The 16326-nt window shown below is 46.7% G+C and overlaps 6 protein-coding genes across 6 annotated transcripts; 5 read left to right on the plus strand and 1 right to left on the minus strand.

The window, feature by feature from the left end:
- Positions 1 to 449: 449 nt before the first annotated feature.
- BHQ10_001586 (uncharacterized protein) lies at positions 450 to 2616 on the plus strand (the record flags this gene model as incomplete). Its single annotated transcript, XM_040873638.1, has 8 exons — positions 450 to 674; positions 724 to 752; positions 805 to 844; positions 897 to 1197; positions 1247 to 1366; positions 1427 to 1752; positions 1811 to 2203; positions 2275 to 2616. The coding sequence occupies 8 exons, from the start codon at positions 450 to 452 to the stop codon at positions 2614 to 2616; spliced, it is 1776 nt and encodes a 591-aa protein (XP_040730091.1).
- A 1249-nt stretch (positions 2617 to 3865) lies between these two features.
- Positions 3866 to 4651, plus strand: BHQ10_001587 (uncharacterized protein; the record flags this gene model as incomplete). Its single annotated transcript, XM_040873639.1, has 4 exons — positions 3866 to 4013; positions 4143 to 4387; positions 4437 to 4502; positions 4559 to 4651. The coding sequence occupies 4 exons, from the start codon at positions 3866 to 3868 to the stop codon at positions 4649 to 4651; spliced, it is 552 nt and encodes a 183-aa protein (XP_040730092.1).
- Positions 4652 to 7109: 2458 nt separating this feature from the next.
- Positions 7110 to 8673, plus strand: BHQ10_001588 (uncharacterized protein; the record flags this gene model as incomplete). Its single annotated transcript, XM_040873640.1, has 5 exons — positions 7110 to 7265; positions 7365 to 7476; positions 7567 to 8024; positions 8084 to 8442; positions 8496 to 8673. 5 exons carry the CDS (start codon positions 7110 to 7112, stop codon positions 8671 to 8673), a joined length of 1263 nt encoding a protein of 420 aa, XP_040730093.1.
- Positions 8674 to 9238: 565 nt separating this feature from the next.
- On the plus strand, positions 9239 to 10893 carry BHQ10_001589 (uncharacterized protein; the record flags this gene model as incomplete). Its single annotated transcript, XM_040873641.1, has 3 exons — positions 9239 to 9373; positions 9443 to 9820; positions 9892 to 10893. 3 exons carry the CDS (start codon positions 9239 to 9241, stop codon positions 10891 to 10893), a joined length of 1515 nt encoding a protein of 504 aa, XP_040730094.1.
- A 429-nt stretch (positions 10894 to 11322) lies between these two features.
- Positions 11323 to 12991, minus strand: BHQ10_001590 (uncharacterized protein; the record flags this gene model as incomplete). Its single annotated transcript, XM_040873643.1, has 3 exons — positions 11323 to 12655; positions 12714 to 12739; positions 12803 to 12991. The coding sequence occupies 3 exons, from the start codon at positions 12989 to 12991 to the stop codon at positions 11323 to 11325; spliced, it is 1548 nt and encodes a 515-aa protein (XP_040730095.1).
- Positions 12992 to 15020: 2029 nt separating this feature from the next.
- BHQ10_001591 (uncharacterized protein) lies at positions 15021 to 15782 on the plus strand (the record flags this gene model as incomplete). Its single annotated transcript, XM_040873644.1, has 3 exons — positions 15021 to 15252; positions 15317 to 15636; positions 15693 to 15782. 3 exons carry the CDS (start codon positions 15021 to 15023, stop codon positions 15780 to 15782), a joined length of 642 nt encoding a protein of 213 aa, XP_040730096.1.
- Between the last annotated feature and the right edge of the window lie 544 nt (positions 15783 to 16326).

Below are 16326 nucleotides of genomic sequence, written 5' to 3' on the forward strand. Positions count from 1 at the left end.
CTCATATGTTTTTGGACGCATCACATTGGTCATGACTGCGACAACGGACAAATATGGAATACATCCGGATCTAGATTAAGACTCAGGCTAGGTAACATAATGTAGTATAATGTTTGCCAATGGGATGTCTCCCATGATCGACTATTAGTGGCTTKTGCATCCAGGGAAGGCGCAGGCGGCTGCAGCAGCCTAGCAGTTCCCATCCTGCCTCGTGCACTTAAGCCTCATCTGACCTCTCTTAAGTCAGAGGTCATTCATCCAAAGTCAAATTACTTGCTTCATATTTTCTGTCTCTACTTAAAGCAAAGTATTCGCTGCAATAAAATACGCAATACTTTTCTTTCTTCTCTTTCTCACCTGCTTAACCATCAAAGAGTCAGATTCTGTACCAATCAGGGGCTAGACAAGTAGACAGGGATTCTCGGATTTCATTGTTGACTTCAGCCATCATGGCTACACATCAGACAGCTGCAGATTTTTACAAGAGCTTGTCATCAGAACCTGCCTTTGCAGAAATATTCACTAACATCGACGATGCTCACAATTTTCGCCAGTGCCAACAGAAGCTCCTAACTAGCACCACGCGCAACTTTGTTCTCGATTTTGGCGATCAAGATGCATGGTGTGGATTCGACTTGGAAAAGGATGAGTTTATGTCTCTGATGAAGGATCAGGTACGAACTGGACATAAATGGGGTTCGCCCGGGCTAACAAGCAAGCTAGAGACCAAAAATGTTTGGGACGAGGTGGATGTGAGTATGATGGCGACGAAATTGCTTCCAAAGAGATGCTGATTTTCTGAAGTCATCTATGGGCTCCAGAAACACAGAAAGAATCCGTCAACGTGCGTCTCATCAGTTCCCCTTTACTTTTACGAAGCTGACAGAATCTTGCAGGCTCTTGCAAATCAGTACGGGCTATCCTACCGCCTAGTCAAGATGATGTGTTCAGATCCCGTACGGCAAATGAATACCACTGTAGCAGAGCCGAACGTACTCGAGATGTCAGTATCTGCTGATGAATCTGAAGAGAAGACTCAACATAATGTGTCGTCTGGAGATCTAGAAGGAGCCTATCACCTTGACCGACTGGACCCTGTGGCTGCGAGTGCCGAAGTTGCTTCTCTTGGCTACCTGTCATTCTCCAATATCATCAATCAGATCTGGCATTTCTGCTCGGTGGATTACGGCCCAAAATGTATTTCTCATTTCTGTGCTTCAAGGACGATACTAATCAACATTAACAGACACATGTGTTGGGTACAATTCCCTTTACACGGTCAAAATAAATGGCAAAATCATAGAGAATGGAAAGGGCCTACCTGAGGGGAAAAGACTATGGTGCTGGATTATATTATGTGATGACGGTACGTTCATATTTTGCCATTGAAATTGTTGTACTCCGCTAATGCAGGTCACCTACGTAGGAACTGTCATCTCCATGCAGGAAAACCCATATCCCGGACCATACATGCCATCCATCGAGGAAGAGAAAGTACTCATAGCTGCCACTCGACGAAATGTCGTTTCGATTTTCTCTGGTGCATCCAAACAACATCCGCTAGTTTCTGACAATGAGTCACTGGTTTCCGTACGCGTTCGCCATTTCTCCAGTATTGAGCCTGACGAGGCTAGTATCAAACAAGAAGATGGTCCTGGATTGATATTGTACTACATGTTCGACGACTGGGTATCAAGCTATCGCTTGGTGGCTCGCAGAGAGCACAAGTATGGCGCGTTGCTGGATGAATTGGTAGGTCTTTGAAGCATAACATTACGACAGATATACGAATCGCTGACTAGTTTTACAGAGGCGAAATATGTTGACGAAGCCCAATGTTGACTTGGTGGATGATCTGCATTGGCTCGGGCGGCGTCTTGCAATCTTGAAGCATCTCTATCAGAGCTATGAGTTAGTCATCACGCGCATTCTGCAACGTCAGCGTCTTTTGCGCGATGAAGCCGCTCAAATCCGACGCGAAAACCTTCACAATGCGAACATGTCCGGTGATCCGGAATATTCTGAAGCAGCGCATATGTCTTTCAGCATGGCAGATGTATCTAGATCTTATGACTTTACTGCAGGAGTGCAACTTACTTCAGCTGCAGTTGGCCGCTTCGAGCGCTTAGCAGACCGTATTAGACTATACTGTTTGAGTGAGATCGAGACATGCTTGACAGAGAAAGAAACACTGACATTTATGGTAAAAGCTCTTCTTTCCAGTATTCTTTCGCTTCTCTTTCAGCATCGGGCGGGATTACTAACTATTAATAGAATTTCAACTTGATAGCCCTGAAAGACTCTCAAGCGGTGGAGAAACTGACTCGCATTACAATTCTACTGGCAAAGGCTACGATCCTTTTTCTTCCCATCAGCCTAATGTCCCAATACTTCAGTATTCAGATTCCAGATATTGAAGGTCCCCTGTCTTTGCGTGCATACTGGATCTCATTTGCAGTTTTGATGGTACTGTCGATTAGCGTTTTAACCCTATTTGGCTATGCTAGCGATACAGTTGAAGGGAAAACGATCTATCGATCCGTTACGAGGACGTTGTTCAATTCTTCGAAGCAAAAGTCGATGGAGCTCATGTCTCAGAGGCGAGTGCAGCGATGATATGATATGATATGAGGTGCATGAACTGATAGATGAATACGATCATGGCTGCGCAAAGATTTTGGAGAGACATCGATCGAAGCTCACATCCACGATTGATCATGCTGGAGAACATATCCAACGGACCAGTGAGAATTATCACAATTGCGTACAAGCTGTCAGGCCTCGCTCCGCTCAGCCACAGCTCGCTGCGAAAGATTGTATGTATATGTGACTGGCGGCTCCTACAGCCGCTCATGTAAAATCTGCGAAAAAGGACCTTGTTTTTAAATAAGAGGCGGGACGAAAGTCCTCAAAATACTGGAGCCTGTTCTTAACACGACTGGTCGTCGAGGCAACACGACTCTTGATATCGGGCAAGAGAACATAGTGTTAGAGGACAATCCAACACCGTGTCCTTTCGCAGCAGGCAGACGCCATATAAGAATTATTGTAGCATAAAAGGCAGCTCTTCTCATCTCATTGAGAAGCTAAACGGGGCCTGTCATCTCCTGACTACACGTGCTGAGGCGTCAGACGAGGCTGAAATCACGTGGTGGCTACACCAAATCCCTAGTGACCACGACTACGCAGCGCACGGCAGTTCCTGACCTGGGCCAAGCACTGCTCCCGAGAAATTCTCCCCTGTTCGCCTTTGCTGCGATAGACCCGACGACACTAATACTAACTTAACGCTTAACAGAGCTGAGCGCCTAACTCTACCTACACTACACCACTCTCACTATCGCTGCCAACCCTTTCTCTCCTCCTCCCATCTAGACTCCTCGCTTTCATCCGCGACAAATCGACCCTCCACCCAACCTCTATCCTCCTGCTCATGTGAGTGCTCTCCATTTCTTCTCCATCTGGCCCCTCCTTCCCTGCTGCCCGCTTTATTTTCGCCTCGTGTGTCCTTGCCCGCTCGGTGTCTACTGCAGCCACAAGTGGACACGAGGTTCAAAAACCCAAGGCGAAATACCAAACCACCTACCCCCACAATTGTACGACGCGATCATCGACCCTGGAAGATTATACTTGTCGTGCTGGGCATTTTGTGATTGCTCTTTTTTGTCCTTCTTTTCTTTTCTGACTGTTGCTTACGTCTGGCCCCTTGCGCCTCCTGAGTTGTGTTTTCCGCCGTGTTTTTGTTGTCTCAGATAACACCACCACCTCACCGCAATCCTTACCCCTCGTGGTTATCACTTTGTCAGCCAACTAACAGTTCTATCCTTTCGGCCTAACAGTCTGTTTACCCCTCAATACCGCCAAGATGGGTATGGTGGTTTCGAAATTGCTCGACCGACTATGGGGCAAGAAGGAGATGCGTATCCTGATGGTCGGTCTCGACGCTGCCGGAAAGACCACTATTCTTTATAAGTTGAAGCTCGGTGAAATTGTCACCACTATCCCTACGATCGGTTAGTCGGACCTACTCTCCTTATCATTCCAGGCCTTTGGCCTTGCGGTTATCGACATGTTTCGAGATACTTGGCATATAAAGGAAGAATTGAACACAATGACTGATTGGGCCTTTTTCACTTCCATAGGATTCAACGTCGAGACTGTCGAATACAAGAACATTCAATTTACCGTGTGGGATGTCGGTGGTCAGGACAAGATCCGTCCTTTGTGGCGACACTATTTCCAGAACACCCAGGGTATCATCTTCGTCGTCGACAGCAACGATCGCGACCGTATCGTCGAGGCTCGTGAGGAATTGCAGCGTATGCTCAACGAAGATGAACTCCGTGATGCCCTTCTCCTTGTTTTCGCCAACAAGCAGGACTTGCCGGTGCGTACATTCAGTAGAGATAAAATAAGGACTTGACTAACGAATGCAGAATGCAATGAGCATTGCCGAGATCACCCAACAACTTGGTCTCCAGAGCTTGMCCCGCCGTGCCTGGGTATGTTTTCTACGATACTCGGTCGAATTATAAAGGTGACGCTAACATGTCTCTAGTACATCCAATCTACTTGCGCTACCACTGGTGACGGTTTGTACGAAGGTTTGGAATGGCTCGCCGAGACTCTGCGAAAGACTGGACGTGATTAGATAATGATGGGATGAGAGTGAGACTTCGCTGGCCCTTTGCATCTGTTTCTCTCTCTAGTGTGCCTGTGTGATGTGTCTTTAGGGAAAGGGATGAGTTGTTGAAAATAAATATTACTCTCAAACTGGAAAATGGTCATCGAGCCGCTCCCCTCCAAACTGGAAAGCAAAGTGAAAGAGTCGATCAGTTCTGTGATGATTTGGCAGAATTACAAAAGACTTCTTTGCTGCTAGGGTCCATATTCGTGTTCTCTTCATTAAGACGATTTTTTGTAATTTTTTATCTGTTGTTTTCCTTGTCCTTGTCCTTTTTGTTTCCGTTTTCTATTCTTCTCTCCTGTTTCATTTTTGCCGCTCCTCAGATCGATAACTCCATTCTTATAAGTTTCTTTTTGTTCTTTGTAGATCTACCCTATCCTGGCCAGACAAAGGTTACTGGTCTTTGGGATATTGTATTGTCCTACGCATAGGGCCGAAATCAACACATGTAGATTTCTTTTTATCCCCAAATAGATATGAAAGGCTTCAATGGTCTCTGACTGGCTTCGAGACATTCAATTGCTTAATACAGGGACATCAACAACCCATTGTTGGAGACCATGTGGGTATAAATGCAGTCAAGTACTCCGACATTGAGCCATATCAAGTAGAAAATTCCAGAGCATACATCTCTCCTACTGGCCAGCATGTCTTTTACGGAACCCATGGCGGTGCCTACTGAAGGCTACATAGAAAACATCCAGCAACCTTCTCATCAATCTGATTTGGATACAAGTAGGTCTATACCACCCAGTCCAATGCTTCTAATGGACTGAGAGGAGCTACACGGCTGATCATGACAGTAGAGAAAAATTCTGTGGTGAAGAAATTCGTGGATAAACTCAAAATGCGTTGGAAGAAGTGATCAGCCCATCGTCATTGGAGGAGATTGTGTTCAAGCTGACTTGTAGATGGGTATAGGTTCAAAGCCAAGCATATGGACGCCGTTGGGTTTTCCGAGACGGCTGATAGTACATGACGTTGGCCTTGCAGTTTTGTTGGACGTCTGTAAAAGAATACATAGCAGTCCGCCATAGCTGTAGCTGTTGTATTTACATCTTTTACGGAGTTGAATTCAAGGCAAGATGTAAGGTCTCATATGCTTCATTAATGCTATCTTGTGCCAATATAATTGTCAAGTCTGCCCGACCTAAAAAAAAAAAACGAACAAAAAAAAAGATATCACGTCTCCTCCACAGCTGAAGCGCATGGAGCCTCGTCGAAACGTAGCCCTAGCCTAGCCATAACATGATTGGGAAAAAGGAGGACGTGAAAATTGCTCTACAGAGCCGGGAACGGAAAGAAACCCAAAGAGCATGATTCTCAAGAAGGATAACTCTCAGCAAGCCGCCGTAGCGGAGCTCCGATTATAATGATTTATTTACATAAGTAAGTAAACCACTACTGATGATAGATGAAGAAAAAAAGAAAAAAAGAAGAGAGAGAAAGAGAAGCGGGAGCGCGTCCGTTTTAAAGGACTGGGCAGGTGAGAAGCACTAGGCCGTTATGGGCTTAGCGTAAGCAAACAGACAGACAAACTAAAAAAAAGATTGATAGGGCTAGGGCTGAGCTAGGCACGTGCTACTTTTGAAGAAAGCTCAGACCGCCTGGGTGGATCATTTTTACTGCTGCCTTATTGGTCTGTAAGCATAGTGGGCTATACCACTTCTGCACTAGCTTAACCACTCTTACGCTGCGCTAGACTTTTAAGGATAGTGGCAAAATCACATGTCACGAGAAGCACAATCGAATCTCAATTTTTGACGAACAGCAGGCGATGTCTGACGTGCTATGGAGTATAGCACGTCAAATGAAGTGACTCGCGACTGTATCTATCCGATGAACACTGGATAAGGCTTGACAAGGTAGGAAAAAGTCAGCGAACGGTCGAATATCACCACAACCAAGTTCCATCAAGTCAATCTGTCCCGGTGGCGGACCCTTAATTACACGGCCAACCGAAAGCCCCTCTTCCTCTTAAGAAATCCGAACCTTACCCCTTGTCGTTCGTTGGCACTGGTGGGCACGAGACCACATCCCCTTTTAATTTTGGCCTCTCATTCCTGAGTTCTGCTTGTGGTACATACTTCCTTTGCAGTGTGCATTTGGTTCAAGCGGCTCTGGCGGTTATCACTATCTACGTCTAGCCCGACAACTAATTTTTTAGGCTGCTACTTAGCGACTCTCTTGTTTCTCTAATCATTCAATTCGATCACAAACACGGATTGATGGTGCTGGCATTCAGTGAGAGTACGTTCCCCGCATTGACACTTCGTGCCCACGGAGACAGATCTCCGTCACTGTGGCGGACAACCAATTCCTCCTTCTTTTTGTGACGTTTCCCAGCTAACGATGATTCTGTTTCACAGACTCGAATATCACTCGTCTTACATACTCTGATAGATTCAATAACGCATCCACAATGTCGAACGATACCCTGAGATATATACCCCTAGCCTACGACCATACCGATTCACAAACCTCCGCCCTCAGACTGGTACTCACAATCAAACCGGAATGGGAAGGCCCGGGCAACAATATTGAATTCGTGCGGTTTACAGACGGAATAACGAATACTGTGTGTGACTGATTATCTTTCTCCAAAGGGCCACTTTTCTTCTCGTGGAGAAGGCCACTGAGGGCAGTAATCCGCGTACTAATCGGACTCAATACGTAGTTACTCAAAATTGTCAATCGCAAGCCCGGCTTGACCGATGAACAGATTGACAATGAGGCCGTTCTCATGCGCGCCTATGGTAACCACACCGAGATACTCATAGACCGTGAAAGTATGTACCATGCATGACAAATCATTGTTTGCGACTCGTGCCCCAATGCGACTACAATGCTAAGTAAATATTACTTTTCAATCTCCACAGGGGAGACTAGATCTCATAGTTTGCTCGCCCAACACGGCCTCGCTCCTCCGTTGCTAGCTCGCTTCAAGAACGGGTTACTATACTGCTTCATTCGCGGTCACGTCACGTCGCCTTCGGATCTAATTCGGCCTTCTGTCTGGAGAGGTGTTGCCCGTCGGCTGGGTCAATGGCATGCTATTCTTCCCATTACCAGCTCGGCCGACGATAGTCAGACTCCCTCGTCATCTGCGCAGGATCATTACGATATAGACAAGTCAGATGGAATGCCTATAGCCTCCACCATAACTCCCATCCAACCAAGACAAGCCGGACCCAATCTGTGGACAGTTATGCAAAAATGGATTCTTGCCCTTCCTGTCCAGACGGAGGAGCAGCGATCTCGACAAAAGACACTCCAGACAGAGTTGGAGCGTACGTTAAACGAACTTGACGATGGAAGCGGAATTGGCGAAAACGGAGTATGTTTAATTTCATCCCCGAAATTGTACTGAAACAAGCTAASGAGCCGATTCAATAGTTAATCTTTGCTCACTGCGACTTGCTCAGCGCGAACGTCATTGTGTTACCTCACGCAGAAACAAATGGGGCTGTCAGCAGCCACTTAGACTCCCAGGATGTGCACTTCATCGATTACGAATATGCGACTCCGTCCCCCGCTGCGTTTGATATTGCAAACCATTTCGCCGAATGGGGTGGATACGACTGCGACTACAACATGTTGCCTACACGTTCCGTGAGGAGAGAGTTTTTGACAGAATACATCAAGAGTTTTGCGCAGCATGGTGGCAAAGGCGTTGATGCTGATCAGCAAGAAAAGGTTGTCGAAAAGCTGTTTCAAGATGTCGACAGATTCCGAGGAATACCCGGCTTCTACTGGTAACTATCCACCAACCCTTGAAAAGCGGCGATGTCTAACAATAGTATGATAGGGGCGTATGGGCTCTCATCCAAGCGACCATTTCCCAGATCGACTTCGACTATGCTTCTTACGCCGAAGTTCGTCTTGGCGAGTACTGGGCATGGCGCCGAGAACAGGATGGCAGCAAGTCTAACGGAGCCCACGAAGAGAAGCCATTACGAGAACGTAGATGGGCGCAGGAAGGCTAAGCCACGTTACTCGTCAGGAAATGCAATGCACAACTAGACCTACTTTTTCTATCGCAATTCTGGATATTTCTTTGACTGGACCTTGGGGTGCATGATGGTTGTTTCTCGTCGGATAGATCGAAAGAAAGAATAATTTGGAGGTGTAGTGATGGAGACAAAATCATCTATTTACCTTCTTTGGCAATACTTAATAACCCGATTAGCATGCTATTCAATCCACTCCTTACCAGAGATCGAAAGGGTGATAACGTCAGACAGCAGTCATGGCATGGCACAGAATTCCCATGCGGTCATATTTTAGCTCAATCTGATAAGATTAAAACCAGGAAAAACAATACAACGACAGGCCGTGGTTGTCTATTTCTGTTTTTTTGTATCAAGTGGAGGAGGATTTTTCAAACTGCTGTCGGAGATAATTGTTAGGGCTCGGATTTTCGGAGCCGACTGCCCTAGTGATGGACGGTCTGGTGAATGTACCTGGATATAAAACACTCAGTTTTCTGCATGAAGATATTTCGTATGATTGATCAGGTATCCAATACTTGCGTATTGCTAAACATTCATAATGGCGGACATTCAGAAAGAGCAACCAACACCTATCACCTCATTGACAGGTAACGCTGTGTCACCCATCCACGATACAGAGAAGGGAAAAGATACAAGCATCACCAAGTTATCGCCCATTGAAGCACCCCCAGAGGTCATTACTTGGATTTGCTGCCTTAAATCCGTGTGTTTTATCATCCAACTAACATCTACCTACATATAGTTGACCTTGGAGGGCTCCGATGACCCATATAACTGGCCAACCGCACGCAAAGTTACAATCTCCCTCATAATATCCCTATCCCAACTGGTCTGTCTCATGACAACAAGCGTCGTGGCCCCGGCCTTGTCTCAGATAGCCACAGATCTCAATCTATCAGCTTCCAAAGCGCAACTTGCATTCTCCATCTTTGTGCTCGGCCAGGCATGCGGCCCCTTTGTCATTGCGCCTATGAGTGAGGTATTTGGTCGGAAGCCGGTCTGGGTAGTATGCGTTGTCTTTTTTATCTTTTGGAATTCCATCTGTCCTGTTGGAAAGTCGCAGGCTGTGTTGATTGTGGGGAGGTTCTTGTCCGGGGCTGGAGGGTCTTGTGGCGTTATTGTATGATATACCCTCGCTGATCGTCAATCTCTACAAGAATACTTAGGTATTGACACTGACACAATCTGCAGTTAGCAGGGCCTATAGCAGCGGATATGTTTCGCCAGAAAGATCGAGGCAAATCACTTGCTCTTGCTTCCATGTTTCCCTACCTAGGGCCGGCCCTAGGTCCTATAGTGGGTGGACTTGTCAGCCAATACGTCAGCTGGCCGTGGTTGTTCTGGGTCATATCAATTTTCAGTTCCGTTATCTTTGTTGCTGGCGTGCTGTTTGTACGAGAGACATGCAAGCCGGTTTTACTTCGACGCAAAGCTCAAGGAACGGACGTGGCAACAACGGAAGTAGTCAAGCCGTCATTGCCAGAAGAACGCCTCTTGTCCAGAATACTCGTGAGCCTACAGCGCCCATTCAAATTGTTACTATCACGACCAATAATCCAAATCCTTTGTTTGATCAACGGCATCGGATTTGGCATTTACATCCTCGTCCTATCCTTCTATGCAACAGTGTTCATAGACCAATACCATCAATCAGCCACAACAAGCAGTCTGCAGTACATCGCCATCGCGCTCGGATGTACCATCTCTACCCAGACAGGCGGTCATTTAATGGACATCATCTTCGCTCGACTTCGTTCTCGTCTCCCGGAGCATTCACCTTTACGTGACTCCCCACCCCCAGAGTTTCGTGTGCCATTAATGATAGTCGGAGTCCTGATGCTACCCATTGGCCTCTTCTGGCTCGGCTGGTCCGCTCAAGCACACATCGCGTGGATAATGGTCGACATCGGCGCCTTCATCTTCGTAGCTGGTGAGTTCCTAAGCAGTCAAGCCGCGGCTGCATACCTGTACGACGAGTTTACGACTCATTCTGCCTCGGCAAATGCTGCGAACAGGTTGATGTCTAATGTCATGGGGTTTGCGTTTCCGTTGTTTGCGCCGCAGCTGTATGGTCGGTTGGGTTATGGGTGGGGGAATAGTTTGTTGGGTTTCATATGGATTGCTACTGTCGTACCCATTCCATTTGTGCTTTGGTATTGGGGGGATAGGTTGAGAGCGAGGGGAAAGAAGTAGATGATCACACTATTGTGCATGTCTGGCAATATTGAAATGAGTAGACAAGCTGTCAGGCTTCCCTCTACTCGGCCACAGCTTGGTGCGAAAGGTTTTGTATATAACTGGCAGCCCCTACCGCTACTAACGTAAAATCTGGGAAACCGCCGAAAGGGGCTCAAGTTGTCAAGTCTCGCTTCGCTCGACCACAGCTTGCTACAAAAGATTTTGTACAGCCATACTGCCAGTTATATCTAGACACACAAGCTGAGCCTGCACAGATGAACTACTTGAGATTACAAGGCTGGTGCAGGTAAAATTCTGCACTGGAGTCAGTCAACTTCCAAGGTTATAGTGAAAGTAAGAAATGCATTGCGTGGTACGTGTCACCTTGAGTAAAGTCTACTATAGTACATGTAACGCCATAAAAACCCTTCCTAGATGATATGATCATTTCTCGTGATAAATCGTATGCTCCACTGTCTGCGGAGACCTCTTTTCTAGTGACTTCTTCACCGGATTGGGTGCCTCGAAAATCTCCGTCATCTCTTCCAGAGTGCGCTCTTTCGTCTCGACAAAGAAGAAGTATATGATGACGAATTCCACCAGGTCCCAGAAAATGAAGATGAGATAGTAGTAGTAACCAATTGATCCGATGGCTGTAGCAGTCGTGTATTGTCCCAGGATAGATGCTGCGGAGCCGAATAACTGTCCGACTGCCGTGCCCTTCGCGCGGGTTTCTGTGGCTAGAGTTTCAGCGATGTAAAATGGGATAAGCGGTACTATACAAAAAGCAAATATGGCACTGAAAAGGTAGATAAAGAAGATGCCGGTATGGCTAGCCACACGGTTAGAATACTCCACAGATAGCTTCGTGCAGCCGGTGACAATGGCCAAGCATATCGACATGCCCAGCACGCCGGTCAGGAGGAACGGCCTGCGACCCACGCGATCGAGGAGCATCGCTCCTAGAATGGCCATGAACCAGGAAATGACCGGGTTCAGGGCATTTAATAGAAGTTGCATATGCGGATCGTTGATTCCGGCCTGCTGCACAATGACAGGGAAGTAGTAGCTGACTAGAGCGTTACCGGAGTATTGCCCGAACCAAGCCATACCAATAACGCAGATCATGCGTCGACGTGCTGATCGAGTGTTGAACAAGTCCCTATAATCCCACCAGCGTTTATCGGATCCGGTTTCGCGGATCTGGCTCTCCATTTCGGCAATCTGCAATTGGACATAGCAATGCTCTGTAGACCCCTCGCCGTGCAGATCAGCCAGGACTCTTTCGGCCTCTTGACGTCGGCCTTGGGCCATCAGCCATCTTGGTGTTTCAGGGGCGAACCATATACCTATGGCGACTATACTGGCAGTGACGAGCTGGAGCCAGATGGGAATGCGAAAGGCTTTTTCTCCATCAAGATATGCGGTTCCATATGTAACCCACGACGCAATGATACTTCCGATGAAAAAATTTGTCTGCATGAGTCCGGAAAGAGGACCTCGCCAGCGAGGATGAGCTAGCTCTGACACGAATACCGGGGCAGAAACGTTGACAAAGCCCTGGCCAAACCCACACAAAAATCGACCGCCGAGAAACATTTGTCTGGAAGTAGCGGGTGCCTGTACACAGGTTCCGATGATAATAAAACAACAGCCTAAGAATATACCGACTCGTCTGCCCAGAAGATCGTTGACTGGACCGGTGATTGGAAGAGAACCTAGACTACCGATATTGTAGATGGCAAAGACTAGACCGGTAGAAGAACCAGCTGATTTCCTACGTTGACAATCAATTGACAAGTCTTTGATGTTGTGATCTCGAGGTGTGCACTTACAATCCGTAATAATGCTGGTATTGAGGCTGATGAAACCATCAATGTAAGCCAAAGTTCCTTTTTGTCGTGTAAAGACTACGCAAACCTACCATAGCATTGATGGACGGCATCAAGGAGCCATCGTAGCCCTGAAATACGATGCAAAGATAGCCTAATGCAAGTACGGCGTATAGCCGAGACATGTGGGACGTCCACAAACTCAACCGAGACTCTTCGCCATCGGGTGGCATCGAGCTATGTGAGGATTTGTGCACAACTGAAATAGAATCGTCCTGCATCCTAGATAGATTTGTTGTTTATGATCTAAGTCCCATTGATACTGTAGATGTAGTTCGAAATATATTGCCGACGTCGATCGAATCTGCCGGATCGATAGCCGCGTTATCGGGAACCGACTTGCCTGAGCGTGGATATAAGACTTTATGCGCGGAGAGTTGGGGCCCCATCTATGGAAAGTGACACGAAATTCCCAACATTCAGATGGGCCGTACAATTAAATATACCTCGGAAGGAAATAAAGAAATAAGAACCCTGAAATCGGGAGTAGAAGTAGATTCGCCTCAGTTGAGTTTCTACGTAGTAATTCTCAGAAATCGAGGCCAGGGAAAACCGCGTTTCCATTCCTTCTCGAAGTGGAGCCGCCTGGGCAAGTTCTTCCTCTTTTGTCATGGCCCCATAACCCTATCTTACATATCCACCAATGGCATTGTGTCAATACAAAAAGCATTGAAATTGAGTTTTTTAGCAACCAATTAAAAATTATCTTTGCCGACGCGCTCCACACTAGACCCATATCGCTGGAAGTCTAAATGCGTGCCGTCTGCGCCAAGACCGCCGAGCTGTCATTTAGTTGAACCCTTCGGGACCGGGATCGAAGATGTACTCAGCTCAGATATTGCGTGTTTAGTAATCCTCACCATACTCGCCCTCCATTGAGCGGTCAAGCGAGATAGATGTACGTACATGCGGGCAAAACTAGGTTGAAAGTTCAGGTACCAATGGTTCGGGGGCCAATCCCGCGGTTGCATCAAGTTAGCTGCATCTGATGTCTTGGATAAGATGTCAAGCATGCATGAAGCTTAGTTGAACTGCAAATCTTGTCAATTACAACTACTCCGGACCATACCTATTGGTGCAAATCAAGAATCTGTGGAGAGACTAAATGTCTGTTGAGTGCTGGTAAGCTTTACGTACATTTAATTTACTGATTTGATTATTCTGATTTGTCTCACTACGATGTGCACATGGCAGCATCAGGTCTGCATTAGGTCAATCCACAATATGTACTACTTTGATGTTTACGTGATCATGTCTGCCAGCCACAGGGACAATTGAGGAGGAGGTCAAATCATTTCACGTAAAATTCATAATCATCACGGCCAGCTGAACTCGCTATTGACGTTGATAGTTGAGTTGTCATTCTTGTCATCAAATTTTTATGGAGTATCATGATTGCTTCATGGTCTTCCCTTTGAATGGATCCATTTCCTCATAGACAACGGTAAATGGTTACAGTACCTTAGATGACTTCGCCCTAAGACCTAAATATGGTAGAGCTTTTCACCCAAACAGTAAGAACTCTGACCGAGTACTGCACTAGAAAAATCACAGTCATCAAAAGCCTGTAGCTGCTCTCGTCTGGTTTCTTCAGTCTCTTCTCACTGCAAACAAATCAAGTCAGCCACAAGATGTTTTCCTCCACCAGATCTTGGAATAAGAAGGAATTTCGAGTACTTAGCACGTGGACCAAATACCTAAGATGCTCGGAATGTTAGTTGAGTTTGATTCATTACCAAAGACCTCCAGGGCAAAGGGTTGACCAGAATACGATTGCTTCTAGACCTGTACGTCATTACTGACATGGCGAAAATCTTGAAGCTACCACAATCCTGAGCTCAATGTTCTGCTTTCCGCTCATATCTCGACTTGTCATGATGCAAGCTGTGACTAGGCTGGTTGGTAATTCTATTTAACGTCCGGTGTAGCTCCCTATTGTTCCGGTGCTATCCAGACTTCAACAGGTCAAATACATGAATCTTGCCTCGCAAGTTGGGACTATTATGCAAGCATTCATTCATACTTAAAGTATGTTCGTGAAGATGACAACTATTCTATACTTATGAACTCTCATATGCAGCGTCAAGTCCATAAATCCATGACGTTTTCCCTACTAATAATATCCTCCACGTCGTTTATTTATCCTCCGTCCTTTGCAGTTTCCCGATCATTTCTCTTTCTTTTTTATCGGACACTCCACATTGCTCAGGTACCTACGTAAGTAGTCACTATATACAAAGAAAATTCAGCATGATCCTTTCGTCGTTGCTTCTCCCGAGCCTTGCGCTCTCTGCCCTTGGACAGGCGTTTACTGCTGCTCCAGTCATCACCAACAAACCGCCTGCCACTTATACTGCAACATTGTCTGACAACCCTAATACCCCAATCCGTGGCTATGTCACCGCAAGTGGTGCTCCGGATGGCGTTGGCGTGGTTTTCCGTGTCAATTTCACCGGGCTACCTCCTGATATTGGACCTTTCCGTATGATGCCTCATCTTGACTTGCGATCCGAAAGCATGCAACATAAACTAATGTCTTCAATCAGCTTATCACGTCCATCTCTATCCTGTGCCAACAAGCGGTGATTGTTATGCCACTGGGGATCACTTGGACCCTTACAGCCGCGGCGAGCTACCTCCTTGCGATCCAAGTGACCCTGCCACTTGCCAAGTTGGTGATCTCAGTGGCAAACATGGCTCTGCTTCAGGAAATGATTTCTTTGCCGAGTACACAGACCGCTATCTGTCTACTGATCCCATCAGCAATGCTTTCTTCGGCGATAGGTCCATCGTCATCCATGCTGCTTCTCTTGCACGTTTGAACTGTGGAAACTTTCAGCTTGTACCAAGTCCACAGGCCGCGAGTGTATCTAGAGTGAATGCCGGGATAAATGTGGCATCTACGTCTACTCGCACATCTAGCCGCACATCTACTCGCACAACTATCCGGACACCTACTACTCGTCCAACCTCTACGAGGACACCGAGTTCACAGGTCGCGGGTGTATCTAGACCGAATGTCGGGATAAATGTGGCATCTACGTCTAGCCACACATCTAGCCGCACATCTAGCCGCACATCTACTCGCACTTCTACTCGCACTTCTACCCGCACTTCAACTACTCATCCAACCTCTACAAGGACAACGATCAGTCCAACCTCTACAAGGACAACGATTACTCGAGCCGTCCTTACGCGTACCACCACATTCACCACTCGTCCCCTCACCAGCACTAGATAGTGCCCAGCGGCGGAAGAGGCTGTCATCGATGTCTCTCAAGGGAATATGCCCTTTGAGACATACTAGCATCTTGGAAACAGTCGCACCCGGATGTCTCGATGTCTGGGTTCTCAACTCGGTTGATGCTCTAAAAGTGTTGATTCTAGTTCTTAATCTAATGGATCAATGGCCTTGAAAATTGATTCTCCTCCTGTAGTCACTTCCATCTTCTCGGTGTAGCACGCCACAGGTTGACTTAACATACATCGGCACGACACAAAGACTAAATATGTAGATGTTGACTCCCCCTAATAGAAGTCGAGTAGCTTGTATCTA

This window comes from Talaromyces amestolkiae (assembly GCF_001896365.1).
Source record: "Talaromyces amestolkiae strain CIB chromosome Unknown scaffold2.1, whole genome shotgun sequence".
Classification (NCBI taxonomy): domain Eukaryota; kingdom Fungi; phylum Ascomycota; class Eurotiomycetes; order Eurotiales; family Trichocomaceae; genus Talaromyces; species Talaromyces amestolkiae.